Raw genomic sequence first — 20503 nt, forward strand, 5'->3', positions numbered from 1 at the left:
CCGCGTCTTCCTCCCGCAGCTGCAGGAACACTTCCTGCGAGTGTATAACTCCTTCGCAGAAGACACGGGCCTCACCCCCACCATAGCTATGGCTGAGATCACCCTTATGCCTAAGGCAGGCAAGGACCTGGCGCAGTGTCCTTCTTACCGCCCGATAGCCTTGCTCAACACTGATGCCAAGATTTTTACTAAAATATTGGCCTCGCGCCTCGAACCACACCTCCCGGGCCTCATTAACCCCAACCAGGTGGGGTTTATCCATCACCGGAAGGCGCGGACAACGTCTGTCGCATAGCACACCTTGATGAAAAAGCATGACGCCTGAACATCCCTACATGCCTCCTCTCGCTCGACTCGCGTTGAAGACATTCGACCGGGTAAACTGGTCCTATCTCCGTGCCGTATTGAGTAAAATAGGCCTGGGGCAGGAGTTCATCTCGAAGATCATGGCATCGTATATGGCCCCAACAGCCTGCATCGGACTCAATGGACGGGCCACGAGGCCAATATCATTACATCGGGGCACGAGCTTGGGGTGCCCACTCTCGCCCCTCCTCTTTGCGTTAGGGGTAGAGCCCTTGGCCATACGGGCGAGGGAGCTAGAGGGGATCAAGGGCTCAACCTTTGGAGGCCAAATCCATAAGATCCACCTATTTGTTGATGACCTCCTGCTCACGCTGACCCAACCTAAAGTATCGCTCCCATGCGTGGTCAAAAACCTGCAGACCTTTGAAGCTGTCTCCAGCTTCAAAATCAACCTCTTTAAATCATTCGTCCTCGACATCAATATCCCGGTCCCTGAGGCCAGATTGCTGCAGGGCCTGACCCCCTTCCAATGGACAGAGGACTTCATCACGTACTTAGGGCTCCAGATTACTCCCACACTCGCCTCCTGGTCCCATATAAATTGGGCGATACTACGCCGGTCAGTGCTAGCCAACCTTCAGAGATGGAAACCCCTCCATAATTCATGGCTGGCACGCATCAACATTATTAGAATTAATATTCTGCCGCGGGATCTATATTTGTTTCAGACGCAGCCGACCCCGATTCCACAGGCGGACATTCAGCGCCTCCAGGGAGACTTGGATGCCTTTGTGTGGACCTGGGGGCAACCATGGGTGGCGCATTCACTATTGATGTGCCCGCGGGATAGAGGAGGTCTGATATGCTCAAATCTACAGTAATTGGGCAGCACATATGAGGTACATCTCTGAGTGGGTTGTGTGGGAGAGTGAGAAGCATTGGTTCCACATGGACCATGCAGTGGTGTGCCGGCCATTGTGGGACCTTGCTTGGTTGCCTAAGCACGCCGGACCCCGAAGTGCGTATGTCGTGGCGCCAACCAAAACAGTCCTTGAAATATGGGACAAAATAGCGATCAAAAAGGGAACGACCACTTTTCCTACCCCAAACACTCCTATCGCACGCAACCTGGAATTCCCTCCAGGTTTGCCAAAGCAGGCGTTTGGTGGCTGGAGCGGCGGGGAGTGTCAAACGATTCACAACCTATTTATAGGGGATGCCCTAAAGACCTTTGATGACTGCAGGTCCGAATTTATGCTACCCTGCACGGCAAAACATCAATACATGCAACTGAGACACTGGCTCTTTGTCCCTGAGATCTGTGCTGCAGCGACGCGCCCTTTTACTCTATTTGAAAAATTGGTGTGGGCCTTTGAGGGCACTAGAGGTTTTATCTCCAAAACCTGACCAGACCGAATGGCAGGACGCAACCCTGGGAGGACTATCTCCCAAGCAGTGGGACAAACTGTGCCAAGATATCCCCAAAACATATCGCAGCCTTGCCTCCCATGAAACTGCATACAAGTTAATGCTCCAATGGTACTATACGCCCTTCCGTCTTGCCACCATATACCGCACAGTCTCTAATCTCTGCTGGAGATGTGGGAAGGAGGAAGGCACTCTCTACCACATATGGTGGTCATGCCAGGTGATAGCCTCCTTTTGGAAGGAGGTCCTGGGACACATTAAGGGCGTAGTGGGGTACACGATCCCATCTCTGCGGCACATGGCGGTCTTGGGTATACGCCCCTCTACCCTAGCTGCAATGACCGGGTCCTATTGGGCCCTAATCAGCCATTTACTATTAACAGCGTGACAGCTCATAGCGTGCACATGGAAACAAACCTCGGCCCTCTCTTTAGCTCTGTGCTTTGTCCGAGTGTGCCACATACTGACAATGGAGAGACTCTTTCATAACATAGCCAACACTAAACAGAAATTCCAATGCATTTGGCAGCCATTGATATCCTATTTAATGCGAATAGAGTTTACTTGGTTTAGCCCCCCAAAGCTGAGGGCCATGCAACATTTCCCAAGGGATTGAAAGGCATCTATGCCCTGTCTTCATAGGTGGACCCGGGCACCATGGTTATCTGCCACCCCCCCCACACGCTCTACTGCTTGGCACTCGCGAGACGCCCCACACCACGTACCACACCACGACCTGTACAGTTACTACTACATTATTGTTACTGTTACTGTTCTTTTTTATTTCTAAATGCCACCCTGGCATTGTTACCACCCATGCACACGAATGCGTAGGACATCGGTCACAGCGGGACAACAAGTACTATATGGGTCACTTAGAGACGGGCATCCCTGCGGAGTAACGTCCACATCCCCTGACCTCACACATTTGGTTGTATCCTCCTGGGGTCCCGGATCAGTGAACTAGCAAGCTCCTGGTTACACTATATTGCCTCACGCTCCACATGGCCGGAAGGCCTCCCTACAGCTCGATCAGTTTTTTGTGCAATGTTTAACCTGACGCAGACGGCCCGAAGTGGTAGTGTACTCACACACTGGTTATACTGATGTCCTTGTTAACCTTTACGCTGCCGGCCCGACCAGAGTTGTAGGCACCATGCTGTGTTTAACAGTGATTGCCTTTAATAAAAGTTTTTGAAAATAACCCCCCTAACTTTAAAAAAAAAATAGTGCATAATCAGGAAGTTCTATAAAGGGATTGTCATGAAAATAAACATAAATGTAAATGCAAGCCATGAGCTCTTAGTCGTAAGGCCACTAGGCAGTAACGCAGAGTGGTTTTAGATATATTTAAATTATGCCCCCTAAGGGATTATACAACTCATGCATCTGGAAACCATGGCATGTGAGATTTCCAAGGTGTACTGGCAACAGTAGACTTTTTGAATGCAAACACAACTTTTTTGTACCACAATTGTCCAGGTGTCACTCCGTTAGTAGTAGTTTTGATATTCGACCGGCCAATGTTATTACCTAAAGTGTGATACTGTAACAATAACAGAGCTGACTCAACAGCTGAGAGCCCCCTGGGGAACGCTGAAACTGTGTGTCATCAAAATTATAGGGGTTAATTCATATCTGATTCTGTCAAAACGTGTAAATAAGTGTGATTCCAAAAGAAAGCTGCAAGGCTGATATTTATCCTGAGACATCAGAAGCACAAAACAGACATCTATTGGTTTTGACTTTAAAATGTGTCCCGTCAGCAAATCCCTATGGGGGCCGATTCACAGAACTAACTTAAGACAAAATCCTAAACTTACTACTTTTGGTATTCACAGAAGTTAGGATTTTGTCTTAAGTTTGTCTTAAGACAAACTTAAGACAGACTTAAGACAGTCTTAAGACAGACTTAAGACAGTCTTAAGACAGACTTAAGACAAACTTAAGACAGACTTAAGACACACTTAAGACAGACTTAAGACAAACTTAAGACAAAATCCTAACTTAAGTCTGTCTTAAGTCTGTCTTAAGCCTGTCTTAAGTTTGTCTTAAGTCTGTCTTAAGTCTGTCTTAAGACTGTCTTAAGTCTGTCTCAAGTTTGTCTTAAGACAAACTTAAGACAAAATCCTAACTTCTGTGAATTACCAAAAGTAGTAAGTTTAGGATTTTGTCTTAAGTTAGTTCTGTGAATCGGGCCCTATGTATTGTGCACTAAGTCTGCCTCATGAAAGTGAAATATACATTGAGATGCCTAAAAACACTCCAACATCCAACTGTCCCCTATTATCAATGTGTACAGGGCAGTGGGAGATGCCAGCTAGAGATATTATTAATTACAACACCATCCCTTCTTCCAACTACCCAAATTGGAGGATCAATACTTGATGAAGTTGAAGAATTTGTTTTTTATTTAAACCAATTTGCAGGAAAAGGTGTATAGAAATTTGGAGCAATGAAACATGCTAATCCATCCATAATAAGCATCATAACCTTTCAGTAACAAAACTCCACATTTTTATCTCTTAAAAAATTGTTCTAAACTTTTAGCTCCTTACTCCAACTTTTTCACAATTCCAAATGAGTATTATTAAACAAAACTTAGTACAATACCCTAAAATGAATGTATACATTTTTAAAAGGCTGGAATGGCTTGCTGAACTCTCCAGTTTGATTAAACCTTTTTTGGCTTGTGGAAGCATAACCAGCTTCATTACATTTTGGAGGAGATGTTGGCACAATCGTCTGCCTGAATTCAACAAACACTATCAATGGAGTGAGGACACAAAACATTGAAAATTAACGAAGTTTGGTAGAAGAAAATTCTCTACTCCAGGAGCAGATTTTCGAAAAACATTCCCTCACATATAATTCCAGTTTGAAAACATCATGTATTTATGAGGAAGCAGATCCCAAGATTGTTCCTGTGTTAAGCAGTTTCACTTTGCCTTTTATATTCTATGTGCATTGCTCATGTGTTTTTACTTTCATTCTAGGCAGCAGGTATTCTATACATCAGTAATTATCACATAAGGAGATGAACAAGCAAATTAACCAATAAAGAAAGATCAACTCTTCAGAAAATAAAATCAGACAAGGAGCAAGCGATATCCAATGCAGACATAAGCAAAGCTTCAGTGATTATGGACAGATCTATGTTTTTTGAGAAAAATGGAAGAAGGATTTACCAATCAAAGGGTTTTGCATGGTGCAGCAGAAAACACATTGATAAAGATTAAGGCCTGATTATGACTGCAGCGGTCCAATAGAGATCCACAGTGGCTGGGTGGGCCGTGGTTCGACTACCCTACTACTAGTTTGGCAGTCAGACCGCCAAAGGACTGCTGCAGCCGCGGAGGATCTATGATCCCTCAGCTGTGCAACAGCGCTGTAAGGCTACAATATGCTTGCAGGGCCGCTGAGACACCACCAAGCATATTATGGGTTTCCTGACCACCTCACTTTTCATGGCAGTTAGCCCGCCATTAAAAGTGCGGCAGTGAGGAAACAAAAAGGGCCCTACAGGGCCCCCTGTTGCCTCTGGGCCATGGGATGCACTGAGACTCTAGAGTCCATGTCATGCAGGAAAGGGCTTTGGTGCTCCCATTGTGGTTCCTGTTTAATAGGCCCCACTGTGGAAACGCCAAATGACCACCCACCGGACCAGGAGAAAACTCCTAATCTGGCGGGCGCCTGATTTTCGAGTTTGGAGGTGTGGGAGCAGGGTGCCGGCATGGTGGCCTGCTACCACATCGTCAAACTCGTAATCAGGCCCTAAAACTCATTTGCGATTTATGGAATGCTCTTTTATTTTGTTCACTTTTGGTTTAGGTTATGTCAGTGATAAGAGATGTATTTCCTGACTTGCAGTGGGAGGTCTAACGACATGAATCATCTTTTGAGATTTAGAATTACGAACTTTAAATTGATTGTGAAGGAACAACTGTTAAAAGTATGGAATACTTAAACCACTGCAAGTCGTAGGCATATGCTTAAGGATCGGCCAGAAACCCACCACCCTAGTCAACACCTCTATCACCAGATCAACATGTCCCCACGCCCGGAAACACGCCAAAGTCAGACAACTACCCTCCGTCAACCCCGGCGAAGTCAAAAACTACCTGCCAATCTCCCTGCTCCCTTTCCCAGCGAATGTACTGGAAAAGATCATCCACAACCAACTTGTGACACACCTGGAGCAGAATCACCTAGACGCCTCCCAATCTGGCTTCCAGAGCAATCACAACACCAAAACCACCCTGATCGCAGCCACCGACAACAGCTGATCCCTCCTCAACCGAGGAGAAACAGCAGCTTTGATCCTCCTTGACCTCTCGGCCGCTTCAGATACCGTATCCCACCACACACTTATCGAAAGACTCCACCACATCGGCATCCAAGGGGACTCAGATGGATCACCTCCTTCCTCACCCGAAGGACTGAGAGGATCCATTTCCCACCTTTCACCTCTGAACCCAAGGATATGACCTGCGGTGTCCCCCAGGACTCATTCCTAAGGCCCATGTACTACAACGCGTATATTACCCCGCTGGCCAACATCGTAAGATCCCCACGGTCTCAATATAATTTCATTTGCAGATGACACCCACCAACTCATCCTCTAACTCAGAAATGACCCCACCACCAGCAGAACCAACTTCCTCAGATGCAAGACAAACATTGCCGACTGAATGAAGAACAACTGCTTGCAGCTGAACACAGACAAGACGGATGTACTCATCTTTGGCAACAGCAGCAACACATAGAATGACTCCTCATGGCCATGAGACCTAGGACCCGTACCCACTCCCTCCAACTATGCCAGAAACCTTGAAATCACCATTGACAACAAGCTCACTCTGAAATCACAGATCAATGCTGTCTCCTCCACCTACTTCCTCACTCTGTGCATGCTATGTAAGATCATCAAGTGGCTACCCCTACACACAAGAAGCACTGTTACACAAGCCCTCACTATCAGCTGTCTGGACGACGGCAATACCCTCTACGTGGGAATCGCCTCACACCTTCTACAGAGAGTTCATACCAGACAGAATGCCGCTGCCAGACTCATTTTGGCCTTCTCTGACGAACCACCATCACACCCCACCTCAGAAAACTCCACTGACTACCCTTACAGAAGAGATGCCAATTCAAGCTGCTGACCCACGCACACAAGGCTCTACATAATCAAGGATCCACCTACATTAACCACAGCCTGAACATCCACCAACCATCGAGAAGACTATGCTCCACCTCCCTTTCCTTTGCCCATACTCCTCGCATCTACCAAAGCAGAAGTGGAGTACGATCCTTCTTCCACATTACGCAAAGACCTGGAACAGCCTCCCCTTGCACCTCCAGACCATCACCTCCCTTCTGCAATTCAAAATGGCCCTTAAGACCTGGCTGTTCGGATAAGTCTCTGGGGCCTGCAAGCGCCTGGATACCCTACCAGGTGATTAGCTGTGCTTTATAAATCTGATTGATTGATTGATTGATTACTGGCATTTTTTTATATGAAATTGTGAATCCTGATTGATTGATTCCTGGCCTTTTTGTGTATATGACGCCAAGTGCTTTACAATTTGATAAACTAAAGAGAACATGGTGACAAGGGAGTGAGAAAATGAAAAACAAATAATGGAACAAAATGAAGCGGCTTCTTTTTGTATTCTGTTAAAATATAATAAATAATTATTGTACTCACTTCTGAACAGGTCTCATGTATCTGACCGGGTGTGGCGATGAAGTTGGTCATCACGACAAAAGAGCTGTCTCCCTACCCAGAAAGGAACAAAGGTAAGCACACATATATATATATAAACACAAAGATATATATGCACCAATATATATAAACACAAAGATATATGTGCACCAATATTGACTGACGTCCGGAACCTACTCTTGGAATTTTGCAACATTCATAATTGAGGCCTTCTTGGCATTTTATTGAACTTTACAGGCTTGTTTCATCATTTTTCATCACAACTAACCATTTTCCTCATAATCAAACTTCTTACCTAAAGTATTTTGACAATTGAAGGTTCTTGCCTTTGCATTCCCATGCACTAGTTTTGCATCTCTTCCACAGTCTTCCTTCCGGACTTTGTTATGTATATGTTATGTCTCTGAAAGACTGTTCACAAGATACATTTGTCCAGGGGAAATATGTAACACTACTCACTCTCCCAAAAGCATGAATTGAATGATTAAAGGAATCGTTGTCTCCCAGCATACAATGCCATTAAAAAAATAAGCAACACCCAATGATGCAGGGTGGGTACGGGGCAAGTAGCCATGGGGACACAGGAGGCAGCAATCCATGTAAATGTGCCCATAAGAAACTGATGAACCGGTGACTGGTGTTAAGAAGTAACGCACCACTATCAAAAGGATCAATGCTGTAACTACAAATGCGGTGGGGTTTGGCAATAAAAAGCAGAACCTGTCACACCTGTGAAGCATTGTCCTTGGAGGAGAAAAAGACGCCTCCACCATTTATTACTAGAGAACAGGTGGGTGGGCTGACTAGACTGAAAGCTTGCATGGGATGCTCCATTCATCTGCTGAAAAGGCCGGAGCTGTGGAGCTCGATATAAGGGAAGGAGGGATTAATTGGGGGTAAAGATGTCAGTATGAGGACTCATTATCTGCGCCGATCGCAGGCCAATCATTGCTCACATAAAGGACTCCAGTGTCTTTTGCATGTGGAAGGGACAGCGGGAGGAGGGCGATTGATGGCAGGAAAGCAAGAATGTGGTGTGGTGGAGAGTGATTTGCGACAGCAAAAGCTATTGCAGAGCAGCAGTGTGGGACAGTGATCAGATCAACAACACCAGTACTTCCGCATACCCAAGTGACTGGTACATCACTTTCTTTCCAGCTCGGAAACCAAGAGTTGCTGCACTCAAACAACACAGCAATCCCCTAATAACGTATGAGCAGTTTTTTTTCAGATGTAGGCGGGACCTTCAGAGAGGCAGGATGAATGTGGCAGAGCATGTTCCCTCAGCAAAAGTGTGTTTTAAAATGATTGAGGAACATTGTTTATGGTTCACCCTGATTTTGTCCAATATAAAATTGTAAAACAAAAAAACCAGTAAAAAAAAAAAAAGCCTTTGTGCCGTACATCCACATTTGAAAGGAGGCGATAAACTGCACTAACCGTATTAACTTCCTTTTTTGTCCAGAACCAAAACTTTACTGAATCCGACCCCCGATATATGCCATACGTTCACATTTGAAGAGGCAATAAACTACATTAAACATATTGACTATGTTTTTACACAGAAGTAAACCTTTACTGAATTCGACCCCCAGATGTCCCAAGCAGTAAATAAAAAAAGTAGACCCCAAGAAACATATTAACACCTACAGCGTAAGGAAACTGTAGTTGGCCAGTTGGCTTGCTCCCGAATGAAAAACGGAAGTGATTTATCAGGAGCACCAACCAATGAGGAGCCAGCAAAGAAGAGTGATGCAAGAGTCAGCCTATGGTAAGCAGCAGGCGGTATTACACACCAAAATATTGACTACAACAGGTCTTGCAGGCAACACATGCGCATTGATGCTCGACCTAAAAAGAAAATAATGTCAGCTTTTGTTTTGTCGTACCCTAATCCCATAAGGCAAATTATATGTAAACAAACAGTGTATGTGTTATCTGTGCTTGTCTTCTGTTAAGTTTAGATGGCAACAATGTAAAATTAGATTGCATGATATCACAATGTGATGGAGTCAAATATTTGCAGCTTGAAGTGGAGGGCTCATTGTGCTACTTCACAATACCCCCAACCTTATCACTTGGTTAGTTTGTGATATCTTGCAATCTAATATTCTTCTGCTGCTCTCTTATCTTTACTGCAGACAAGCACATATAAGGCAGACACAATTGTTTATATGATACAATCAGGGTCAGGCAGGATCAGAGGCGGCTCTTTTAGTTACCAGGAGCAGAAGATCTGGAACTCTCTGCTTGAAACTGGCTCCTTCTGAAACCTTTTTTAGGAAACAGCTAAAACCATTTTTTTCGTTTCTGGCTCTTAATTTTCTAAAATTCTTAAGTGCCTTGTTCTGACTGGAATGCAGTTCTTAGCACTGGAACACTTAATTTGAAGTAGCCATGTGCCCTACAACTTGTCTTATTATTATTGTTATTAAACTACTGCACTCTTAACTTTACTGCAGACAAGCACACATCAGGCAGACACAATTTCTTATATGATACAATGGGGAAACATCCAGAACTACGCGTCCAGACCCACGTGTTTCGGAAGCCTGCAAGCGTACCATGCTTCTCCGAACAATGTATTTGCCTAAACCAAGCATATGCGTGGTTAAGGCAAATGCGCTCTAGAGTTTGGGATGGGCGGGGACAGGAGCGTCGGAACGGGAGGTGGACACAGTCACAGACAGGTAAGTGGGGCTGGGGTCTGGTCTGGGGGTCGGTGGCAAGTTTTTAGGGCTGTGCTTGAGGGGCGTCGGCTGCAAGTTTTATTAGGTCTCAGGGAGTGGGAGGGGGTCAGGGAACTTTTCAGGAGGGGCAAAGTTTTAAGGCTTGGGTCGGGGGCGCTACTGGGGGGGTTGGTGCCAAGTTTTTAGGTCTCAGGGAGGCGGAGGGGGTCATGGTACTTTTAAGGACCGGGCAAGTTTTAGGACTCGGGTCGGGGTCCGTGGCAAGTTTTTAGGGCTCAGGGAGGGGATCAGGGTATTTTTAAGGAGGGGCAAGTTTTTAGGGCTCAGGGCAGGAGGAGAGGGTTGGGGTAGCTTTAAGGGCTGGGTTTGGGGGGAGTATTTAAGGAATGTGGTGTTTTTAGAACTCAAGGTGCAGGGGCAAGTAGGGGGTTTGTAATTAAGGGCTTAGACCGGGGAGCAGGTAGGGGGTTTGTAATGTAAGGCTTATAGGTGGTTTGTAATTTAGCGTTTAGGGTGGGGGCAGGTAGGGGGTTTCCAATTTAGGGCTTAGGGCGGGGGTTAGGAGTAGTGGTGAACTTAGCATCACATACACCCTTGCCATTTATGCCAGTACCACAAAATTGCGTGATAAAGGCATGTGTGGTAAGACAATGTGTAGTTAAGTCGCATTCGTGGTTTGGGCTGCGAGGTAGAGTCATGCGTGGTTGTGACTTGCGTGCCTCTGTCATACAACTGATACAATAACCTGAATTCAGCCTGCATTTATATAGCACATTTGTTCATCTCTTTGGGCCATTTCTACAAAGCTCTGATCCAAAAATCTATCACCGTAGGGTTTCATCTGCATTTTTTATTAGGAGCCGCACCATTTGGGGATCCACCAAAAATCGCTGGAGCAATCCTGAAAATCTCCAGTGATTGTAGTTTACTGGGTTTACTCCTCCTTGCCAACATTTAGTCACATGGCGTCTCTTCAAGATAATAACTCATGGGTAAATCTGCACGTGCACATTTAACTTTCTTTCCTACCAATAGAAAATATCTTCCCAGAAGAAAAACCTCTTCCCATTCAACCATCAGGAAACTTTAATGTGTTATCTTCTCTTCCCGCTCTGGGAAAGACCTTCATCAATGTATGTAGCAAGATTAGTTTTATATGAATTTTCAAGGTGGGATCTATATGCAAAATGTTTGCAGCTGGCCACGAATACGTGTGTTTCTGGTTGTCAACTGTGTTCTTCTGTGTCACCTTTTTAAGTCAATAGTTCCTGATCCAAACCGCACGCTTTCTACAGTTAAAAATCAAACCTACTGGTAGATACTGCCAGATTTTCCACTATCATTCATGGTTTTAATTTCATATGACAAATGACTTTCTTTGCACACTTGCACAATACTTACGTGTGCAAAATCTCGGTGACTAGGACATTAATATACCTTTTGTGTAGGTAAATAATTTGCAACCTTGTAGTGTTTAAAATTATATTAAATGTGTTTTGGGCATCATATCACTCTAGTAGCAATTTAATCAGCTGACGGCGCAGACTTCAATATTTAGCCCTACTACTATATTACATTTAAAAATATATATATAGTACAATTAGTAGCCCGTATGTCTGCATATACAAAGTTTTTTAATTTCTGCGCTACCTGCTTGGCGCAGGTTGAATCGGGACATACAATAAAAAGGCCATAAGCATATGTGTACAGAATTCTTCTCACAGCATGGAGCCTAGTCGCACATGATGTGGCATCAGTGTGTGATGTGAATATTTTTTACCGCTTCTAATGTTTGCATGAACTCTAACAAAAATACAGATGGATAAACACTCGGTCGATATGCAAAGACTCGCGTACCAGTGTAGAAATAAGCGCGAATACAATTATTGCAGGTTGTTGGAACTGGTACTTTCTGGTTGACTAAAAGCATGCCCCAACTAGGCAGAACCCACCGTTCCTATCAAGGTCAGGTGATTAAACACACTGTGCAACCAGCGCTCACCCTTGAGTAGCTTGGCTCTGAACAGGTAGGCTTATCACAGAGGCCATATGTAAAGCAAAGGCACAGTACTCAACCACAGTAAATACACAACACTTCACAAGTGAGAGACTTCACACAGGATGTAGATAAATATTGTTTGTATTCAACACACACATTAATCAATGCAACATCAATATCATGTATTTCTTGGCATAAATCATATTTGGCGATTTTACTAGCAGTACTAGGCCCAATCGTTTTGATATTGATAGTATGCACACATACGACAATTCCTTTTCTAAACCCCATAGCACCCTTATGTGGTGTGACACGTTGTCAGCCCCAGGTCCACCCCCACAATTCTCATAATTCAATATCACACAGTTAGAGGGTGCACTCTGGTTCACAACGACATCAGAAATGGGTACATGCAAAGAATTATAACACTTTTTAGCAGCCCCGCAGGCCAGGACCTAGTGGGTAAAATTATTTGTTAAATGTAAGGTACTTTTAGCGAGAAATCAACGTATAAAACCATTTCGCCGACCAGTGTCGTGAATCATAGGAGGTCCACAGACTGCCACTCGCACACACACTCACTCCACACCACTACACAGTGCCACAGGTACGAGTCCGGTCTGTACGGGACACTCATGCACACATACGCACACCACACCCTGATGCGATACAACTGATACCCAGCAGGTGAATGGATAACACGCTGCAGACCCCGTAACTCCAAGTCTCCCTCCACCCTCCAATTCAGTCCTACTGTCCTATACCCCTCTGACCAGATGGAAGATCACCAGCTCCTCCCTCCGGATACTAGGCCACACGCGGCCAAGATCGCACTTAGTTGGGGTCACTGGAAAGCAGGTGGGAATAAATAAGAGACAGATGTAAACACGGGGGTTTTGGCACCACTCAGGAATTTCACCAACAGGTTGCGACGCAGAAGCAGGGTGAGGCAATAATCGGGTACAAACCTGGGTCCCTCAGGGCCTTGGGGCACCAGCCAGTTCTGCGAAGCACAGGGGTGGTCACACAGTCTCTTGACCTGCTTCTGAACTTTCTTAGAAGGCGTTCCTCCAGCCTAGTCAATCACTCTCACCCCTACCTGGTGCCAAGAAGTAATCAGGGGGGCCAGGTGAGGAGAGGGCAGTTGGTCCACCGTAATGGGGCCAGAAAGAAAACAATCGTTGAATGGGGAATAACACATAGGGAACCTCCCAACCTGAGGAGGTACCATATCTGGGACACGTTGATCAGAGTCATACCCACGCATTCCGGGTACAAGGTCTGGCGTACGATAAGATGAGTCACACCAGACACTTCAGGTCACACAACAAGGAGTTCCAGAAATGGTATCTCCCTGGAAATAAGGTGCTCTGTCTGATGCAGGTTGATGTTGGTAGCACCAAACGATTCTGGTCACACACACTGGCTCAAGTTCATCAATATTTCACGAGGTAGAATGAGACACTGCAACAGGTCTGTCCCCACCCCAGAGGGTCGCAACCTGTGACTCAGACATCGCACACAAGGAGCATGCAGTCGGTGTGTCGCATGAGAGCGGTGCGGCATGGTCGACGAAGCGGGCCACTTTGGATCCCGAACCGGTGAATCTGCTCACAACCAACAAAATTAATATGCGTGCTGAGGTCCCTGTGGTACAGGGACCCCTCATCTTAGATGCGGGCATGTATTTGGGGGCTCCAAACTAGGGTCTCCTGTCTTCGGGCACAATTATTAGTTCCAAGCTCATGCAATGCTGTCCATTGGAATTCAGCAGACGATATTGGCACTTAAGAGGGCACCACTCTCCAGATGTCACCCGTAGATGGTGCTGGTCCCTTGTAGGAGATCTTTGATGTCCCTGAGATCTCTGACAGAACATGGAACCAGCCAACTGGGTCCTTTGAGAGCCCACTTCAGGGTGCCACAATCCAGCAGGGAGTCAGCCCAGGCCAGCCTCTATTCAGGAGTGGCACGCGGTCCCTTCCAAGCAGTAATCCTCCTTGTGCAAAACCGATTCCTCTGGCAGTGTGCACCAAGCAGTCTGGGTTCTCCAGACTGCTTTCACACAAAGAGTTTTAGAGCATGATAAAGTGGGAGCACTAGTGGTAATGGACAGAACATTTTATGAGAGGAAGGTCGAAGAACATGTATTTAATGAGAACACCTACATTTGTTTGGAGTCAGATCCCACAAAACAGTTTGTCAGTCTTAACTATCCTATTGGATAGAGAAGTTGCGATGGGTTGGATCAACAATACAACAAGAACATTTCTTTTTCTGAATTTCCGCAACACCCATACATATATATGTTACCAAAGATGCCCACGATCCACCGTTTTGACCTATCGTGGCAGGATGTGGTTCATTACATGAACCTATTGGCAGATTCCTGGACTTTTATTTTCAACCGTTAGTGCAATCTTGGAGTACGTACGTGAAAGATACAACTGACTGTCTTCTTAAACTGGAGAAAATCCAGAAGGATATCACCAAGGACACATGGTTATGTACCATAGATGTAATGGCGCTGAATACGTCAATTCCACATGGTGAAGGAATGGAGGCGGAAAAGTGGGTGTTTCTTAACAGCGAACAAGAGGGAACTGACAATGTTTTTCTTATGGCATTTCTACAATTTAGTCTTTTACACAGCTATTTTTTTGGAAGGAGGATTTCTTTTTGCAAAGGACTGGTACATTAATGGGTTTTCCTGGGGCGCCAGTGTAAGCACATAGGTTTATGGCTTTCTATGAACATACGCATATTTTAAGCAATAAAAAATAGATTAGGAACCTTCTTGTTTATGTGAGATACACAAATTACATTTTGGTCATCTGGAGTGGGGACCACCAGACATTGGAAGACAACATCAAGATATTGAATCAACAGAATCCACTCATTAAATTCACACACCAAATACATCAGAACACAATGACATTTTTGGATATTCAGATTAACAATACTGAGATGAGTTTACAAACATCTTTTTACTAAAAACCAACAGATAGAAACAATGCTTTGCATTTTTCATCTTTTCGTCCCCCATCATTGAAAAGACACTTACCGGTCTCTCAGTTCATTGGAATAAAAAGAATTTCATCCATTCAAAAAGAGATGGATCAACTTATTGATGATCAATATGCAAGATACATGAAACGAGGTTACCCTCGGGAGGTACTGGATGCTGCAAAAAATCCGGTAACACTGAAATCCTGGAAAGATTTATTAGGTTCTACATTAGGTCTTCGTATTTAAGTTTTCTCATCAAGTATCCAAAATAAAAAACATTATCTCACGAAGATGGGAAGTTTTGCAAGGGGAACCTGATTTCAAAACAATATTCATGTCTAAACCCATATTTGCACACACTCGATCCAAGAACATCAGAGAAATCTTGAAGCCCAAAACACATTTTGAACAACGGACTCTCGTTAAGATGAAAAACTGCTGGAATTGTATTCATTATAGCAACGTTATACTTGGAAACACATTTTTGCATCCTCAAACAGGCAAGAAGATAGGATTAAAGCACACCTCAAACTGTAGTACAGAATTAGCGATTTACGCTATTAAATGTCCATGCGGATTTACTTATGTGGGACGCACTTCACACAAAATCAAAACAAGAATCACCAAACATAAAAGCATGATTAGAACCAAAAATAGAAACTCATGTCTAGCAAATCATTGGCTAGAAGCACAACCTTCCATTCCACAATTACAATTTACCATTCTAGAGAAGATCATTCCAGTGTCAGGCAAGGACACACAGCGCGCAGGGAAACTTTTTGGATTAAGTATTTAGATACCCTAATTCCTAAGGGTCTAAATGACAGTTGTGAAATGGTATGTTTTTATATGATTCAGGTTTGATCTGTATTTCTTTAGATGCTTGATGTACAGTATATGTTACATTTGGAAAACCTATGTAAATCATTGTTCGCGAACATTGGTGCAACCCATTTTTAGCACTTTTATAGGTGACAACAAGAATGGGATAAGGGTCTTTCTTTGGACTTGTTGTTCTTTTATTTTCATTGGCATTTTTGGTTCCGTGGCAATCATGATGCTGGTCATGATAGATAAGTAGGTCAGTAGGCACAATTATAGAAATTCGAATGGTTCTGATTACATTGTTGCTCAGAATGAGACAGCGTGATGGAATGTATTTGATACTGGTGAATAACGAAGCTTCAACTGGCTTTGTACTTTTTTCTGTAATTTAAAAGGCAAGTGAGCGGATGCCTTTAACATCGGGTACAATACATTTTTAGTTGAGTTCGCCTTTATTCAAGGGACGTGACTAGAAAGGTTCCGACGAAGGTACATGTTCATGACGGCATCACGTAGGCGTTGAGGTTGGAGTACTGCGGATAAGCTATGACACAGCGATTGAGGAGTGTGTACGCTGTGCTCTGAGACCTTGAGAATCTAATGTTTGTATGCATTTGTTTAGGTTTAAGTGATGAGGGATTATATTCATCAGAGACACTTAGACATGGGTAAGTTATTTGCTAAAACTTTAGTTGGTGACACGTGAAGACTGGATGGCGGATTAATGGTGGATTCTCTGTCATATAGATGTACGCTCAAGGGTTGTATGTTGGAACAATGAGCACCACAACCACGACTTCCCTAACAACGAGGTTGCAACCACGACCTTGTCTAAACCACGACTTTTTTTACCACGCATTCCTTCACCACGTTTTTTCATGGTAAAGGAATGCTTTCCATCTAGTTCCCCAATCCCCCCACCCCTTGAAAACTAGTTACACCCACCCTAAAAATACCACAGATATTAAAATACATACATCATGATAAATCGTATGCCCTGTTGAGCATTGTACCTGTGTACAGTGACAGTGTAACGGAGAGATAAAAATAAAACCAATCAGATCTGAGATCACACCTGTTGCCTCCAGATTACTTGACACAAAACCTCCATGTCTGGCCCACAAACGGTGCTACCTTTTCTATTTTTAAATAACAGGGCAGCTTCAAGTGCATTTCGCAACCGTTCACGCAAACCCCCACTATGTCAGTCTAAACCTTATAACTTTTACCCTCTCAGCCCGTCCTCACCACCAGAATCTGAAGTCCTGCACTGGTCATGCACCGTCCATCTAATTTGCTAGAATAAGGAAAAAAAGAATCACAAATGAGGAAAAATAAACGGGTTCACATAATTAGTGCACAGATCCACTTGCACAAAAAAAACAGCTAGTCAAAGCAGGGGGTGAATGCTTTATGTGTGTGACACATTACCATTCTGGCGATGTATAGAATAATGAACCGTTATTTGAATATTTCTTAAGGTTGCGTAAAAAATCATGTAATAGAGGTTTAGGGATACCCTTGTTTTTTTGCAGTTTGCAGTTTTTCGTCATATAGCGCAAACTCGACCCGAATGTATTGGAGCGCTTTTACACGAACACCATTTACATTACACGAGGACACATTCATTTTTGGTAGGCACAAGGAGATTAAGTGATTTGCCGGCTCCGAGACAGGAACCTTACGCCGCACCCCCCCTTCCCCTTCTCTCCATATCTTACACCAAAATATTAGTATCACGTGGACCAGTCTTATGTCAAATGTAACATGTTAATGAAAACAATAGAAATTTCAGCATTAACAGCAATTACCATATGGAACAAGGTGTAAAGGTAAACATGTTTCTGTTGCTATCACACCTATCTGGTTGAGAACAAAAACAATTATTATTATTACTTATATTACTACTGATGCTACAAACACAACAGTCTTCGCCTTGCTGCACTCTGCATCGATGTCGTGGCCTTCAATTTATTTTCAAAATGTATTTAATAAAAAACACTAATGTCGTACTCTGGAAATGCTTTTTAAATACAATTACGTTAATGCTTTAAAGAACAGGGACACAAAAGCGAGCTACATAGAAGTACAATGAGCGTCACCTTCACGGTGTGTTGGGGATTTCGGTGATGATACAAGCATTATTACACCAGCATTAACGCCGATAGTCAGTTAATACTACCAGTGAGCGCTCGCGCTTGTGTCTTGTTCCGAACATCAACGTCTCGGCGGTCGCGGAGAGTATTTCAATAATTGTGACAGTGTGGAGTTTTGTGAAGGTTTTACACAACACTAGACCGACTCAGCCATAACCACACACATACATGGTTAAGGCTGATTTGTTCGGGCAAGTCGTTGCTCGGCTTTCGTGACTCCAGAACTCGTTGTTCCGGAGTCGTTGTTCAGGATGTTTGCCACGCTCAAGTGTCGATATAATCTTGGAAACAGAGCGGAACCACGGTTTTGTCTCCACATCACGGTCTTTCAAATGAGACGGCATGCACTTTTCAGACCACGTTTTCAGGTATAGCACGGTTTAATATTGATTACGGCACACTTTAGCATATTGCCTTTCGGCAAGATTTAGCTTGGAATCTTAGCACACATTTAACGTTGTGAATTTGGGTCTGTTAGACCTGGCACCATTGGCATGGGTCTCCCTTCCATTTTTGCTGTTGCCTCATGTGTTTTTTCTGGTGTTAGATGCGTTGGGCACTGTGCCACTGCTGTCCAGTTCCACAGTGCAAGTGCTCCCTACTGTAAATGAATGTATTAATTGGTAACTCCATGATTGACTGTTTGGTTTACTTGTCAGACCCTAGTACAGTGCACTGAGTGTGCCCAGGGCGTGTAAATCCAAATGCTGCTGGTGGGCTTGCAGCACTGGTTGTGCCACCCACAGAAGCAGCCTGTAAAAGTGTGTCTAAGGTCTGCCATTGCAGAGCCTGCGTACAGTCTGGTACTGTCATGCTGACTGGGCAAGTGCACCCACTTGCCAGTCCCTAAAACTTCCCTTTTCTTCATATCAGACACCCCTATGGTAGGCCCAAGGGCAGGGTGCATTGTAAGGATAAAGTAGGACATGCCCTGGTGTGTGTGGCATGTTCCAATAGTGAATTACAGCCATTTTCGTTTTTCACTATTGCAAGGCTACTTGTTTTCCATAGGCCAGAATGGGCAGTTTGGTTATTACATTTTATAATCCTAACTGACTCAGGGAACATGGTAGAAATTCGAATTTAGTATGTCTGAACTCAGAATGATAAAATACATATTTTAGTGAAGTCTGTTTTAACATTCTGTGTTTGAAAATACCACTTTTAGAAAGTAGGTATTTTCTTGTGTAACCATACAAACCTGCCTCTGCTAGGCTGTGTATTCCCTGTTTGGAGTTTGAGTGACAGGGCTGGGGAATTCCAGGAGACACGTAAGGTGTCCCATTGGTGAATAGAGAGATCTGCATCTAGATGGGTGGGAGGGGTTGCACCTGGGACCTGAATAGGGCTGTGCCTTCCCTCCACAATGCTGGCTCCACCTCCTGTGGTGCGTCTGATGTCTCTGCCCTGCACTCTGAAAAGAAAGAAGGAGTCAGGTAAACAAAGTGCTCCAGGACTGACCAGAACCGGTTTGAACAAGGGAAAGGCCCCTCTGCTCTCATAGGACACAGGATTTTGGGGTATAAATATTGGGACCCTGATCCCAAGAAATTAGATCACTTTTGGACTACAAGAAGAAACCTCTGCTGAGGAGAGGAACCTGAAGAAACCTGAAGTGCTGCTTAGGGGATTGGCCTGCAGTGGTTGCCTGACTGCCAAAGAGAGGATAAAGAACTTTGTGTGCTTTACTTTCAACTTGTGAGGGATCTCCAAGGGCTTAGAAAAGAGCTTGCCTCCTGCTGAAGTCTCAGGGACAACAGACTTCAACGCCCAGCTCCCCAGAGTCCTTTTGGAAGTGCCTGCTGCTGTTTTGGGCCTTCTGAGGGACTGCGTGTCGCAAGGAGCTGGAAACGCGACTCAACGAAGAAGAAGCGTGTCGCCGTCGCTGCTACTGCCGTCGCATCTCTGAACAAGGGTGTCACAACTATAGCTGTCGCACTGCATCGCATCGAGAGAAGCGTCTCGCAACGAAGAGGAAGCGTGTCGCCGTCGCTGCTGCCTGCCGTCCCACTTCTGAAAAAGGGTGTCGCCGCTGGAGTTTTTGTATTGCACCGCATCGAGAGAAGGGTCTCGCAACGAGGAAGAAGCGTGTCGCTGTCCCTGTTGCTGCCATCACACTTCTGAACAAGGGTGTCGCCGCTGGAACTGTCGCTTTGCACCGCATCGAGGAAAGCGCCTCGCATCCCAAGAGAAGCGCGCCGCCGTCGGAGCTGCTGCCGTCGCATTTCTGAACAAGGATGTCACCGCTGTAGTTGTCGCATTGTGCGGAATCTTCACGCAAACTGGGAGAAGAGTGTCGCAGCTGAAGCTGTTGCCGTCGCACTTCTGAACGAGGGTGTCGCCGCTGCAGTCCACGCATCGA

General features: G+C 44.7%; 1 protein-coding gene across 4 annotated transcripts in view; it reads right to left on the minus strand.

The window, feature by feature from the left end:
• Positions 1–20503, minus strand: part of P2RX1 (purinergic receptor P2X 1) — a 997156-nt gene that overhangs the window by 632390 nt on the left and 344263 nt on the right. For all 4 annotated transcript variants that reach the window (XM_085646926.1, XM_085646924.1, XM_085646927.1 and 1 more), the window contains one exon: positions 7445–7516. In XM_085646926.1, coding sequence (XP_085503052.1) covers positions 7445–7516 — 72 coding nt within the window. The remainder of the gene's footprint in view (positions 1–7444; positions 7517–20503) is intronic.

The sequence above is a fragment of the Triturus cristatus genome, chromosome 3_2 (genome assembly GCF_964204655.1).
Source record: "Triturus cristatus chromosome 3_2, aTriCri1.1, whole genome shotgun sequence".
In the NCBI taxonomy this organism is placed as follows: domain Eukaryota; kingdom Metazoa; phylum Chordata; class Amphibia; order Caudata; family Salamandridae; genus Triturus; species Triturus cristatus.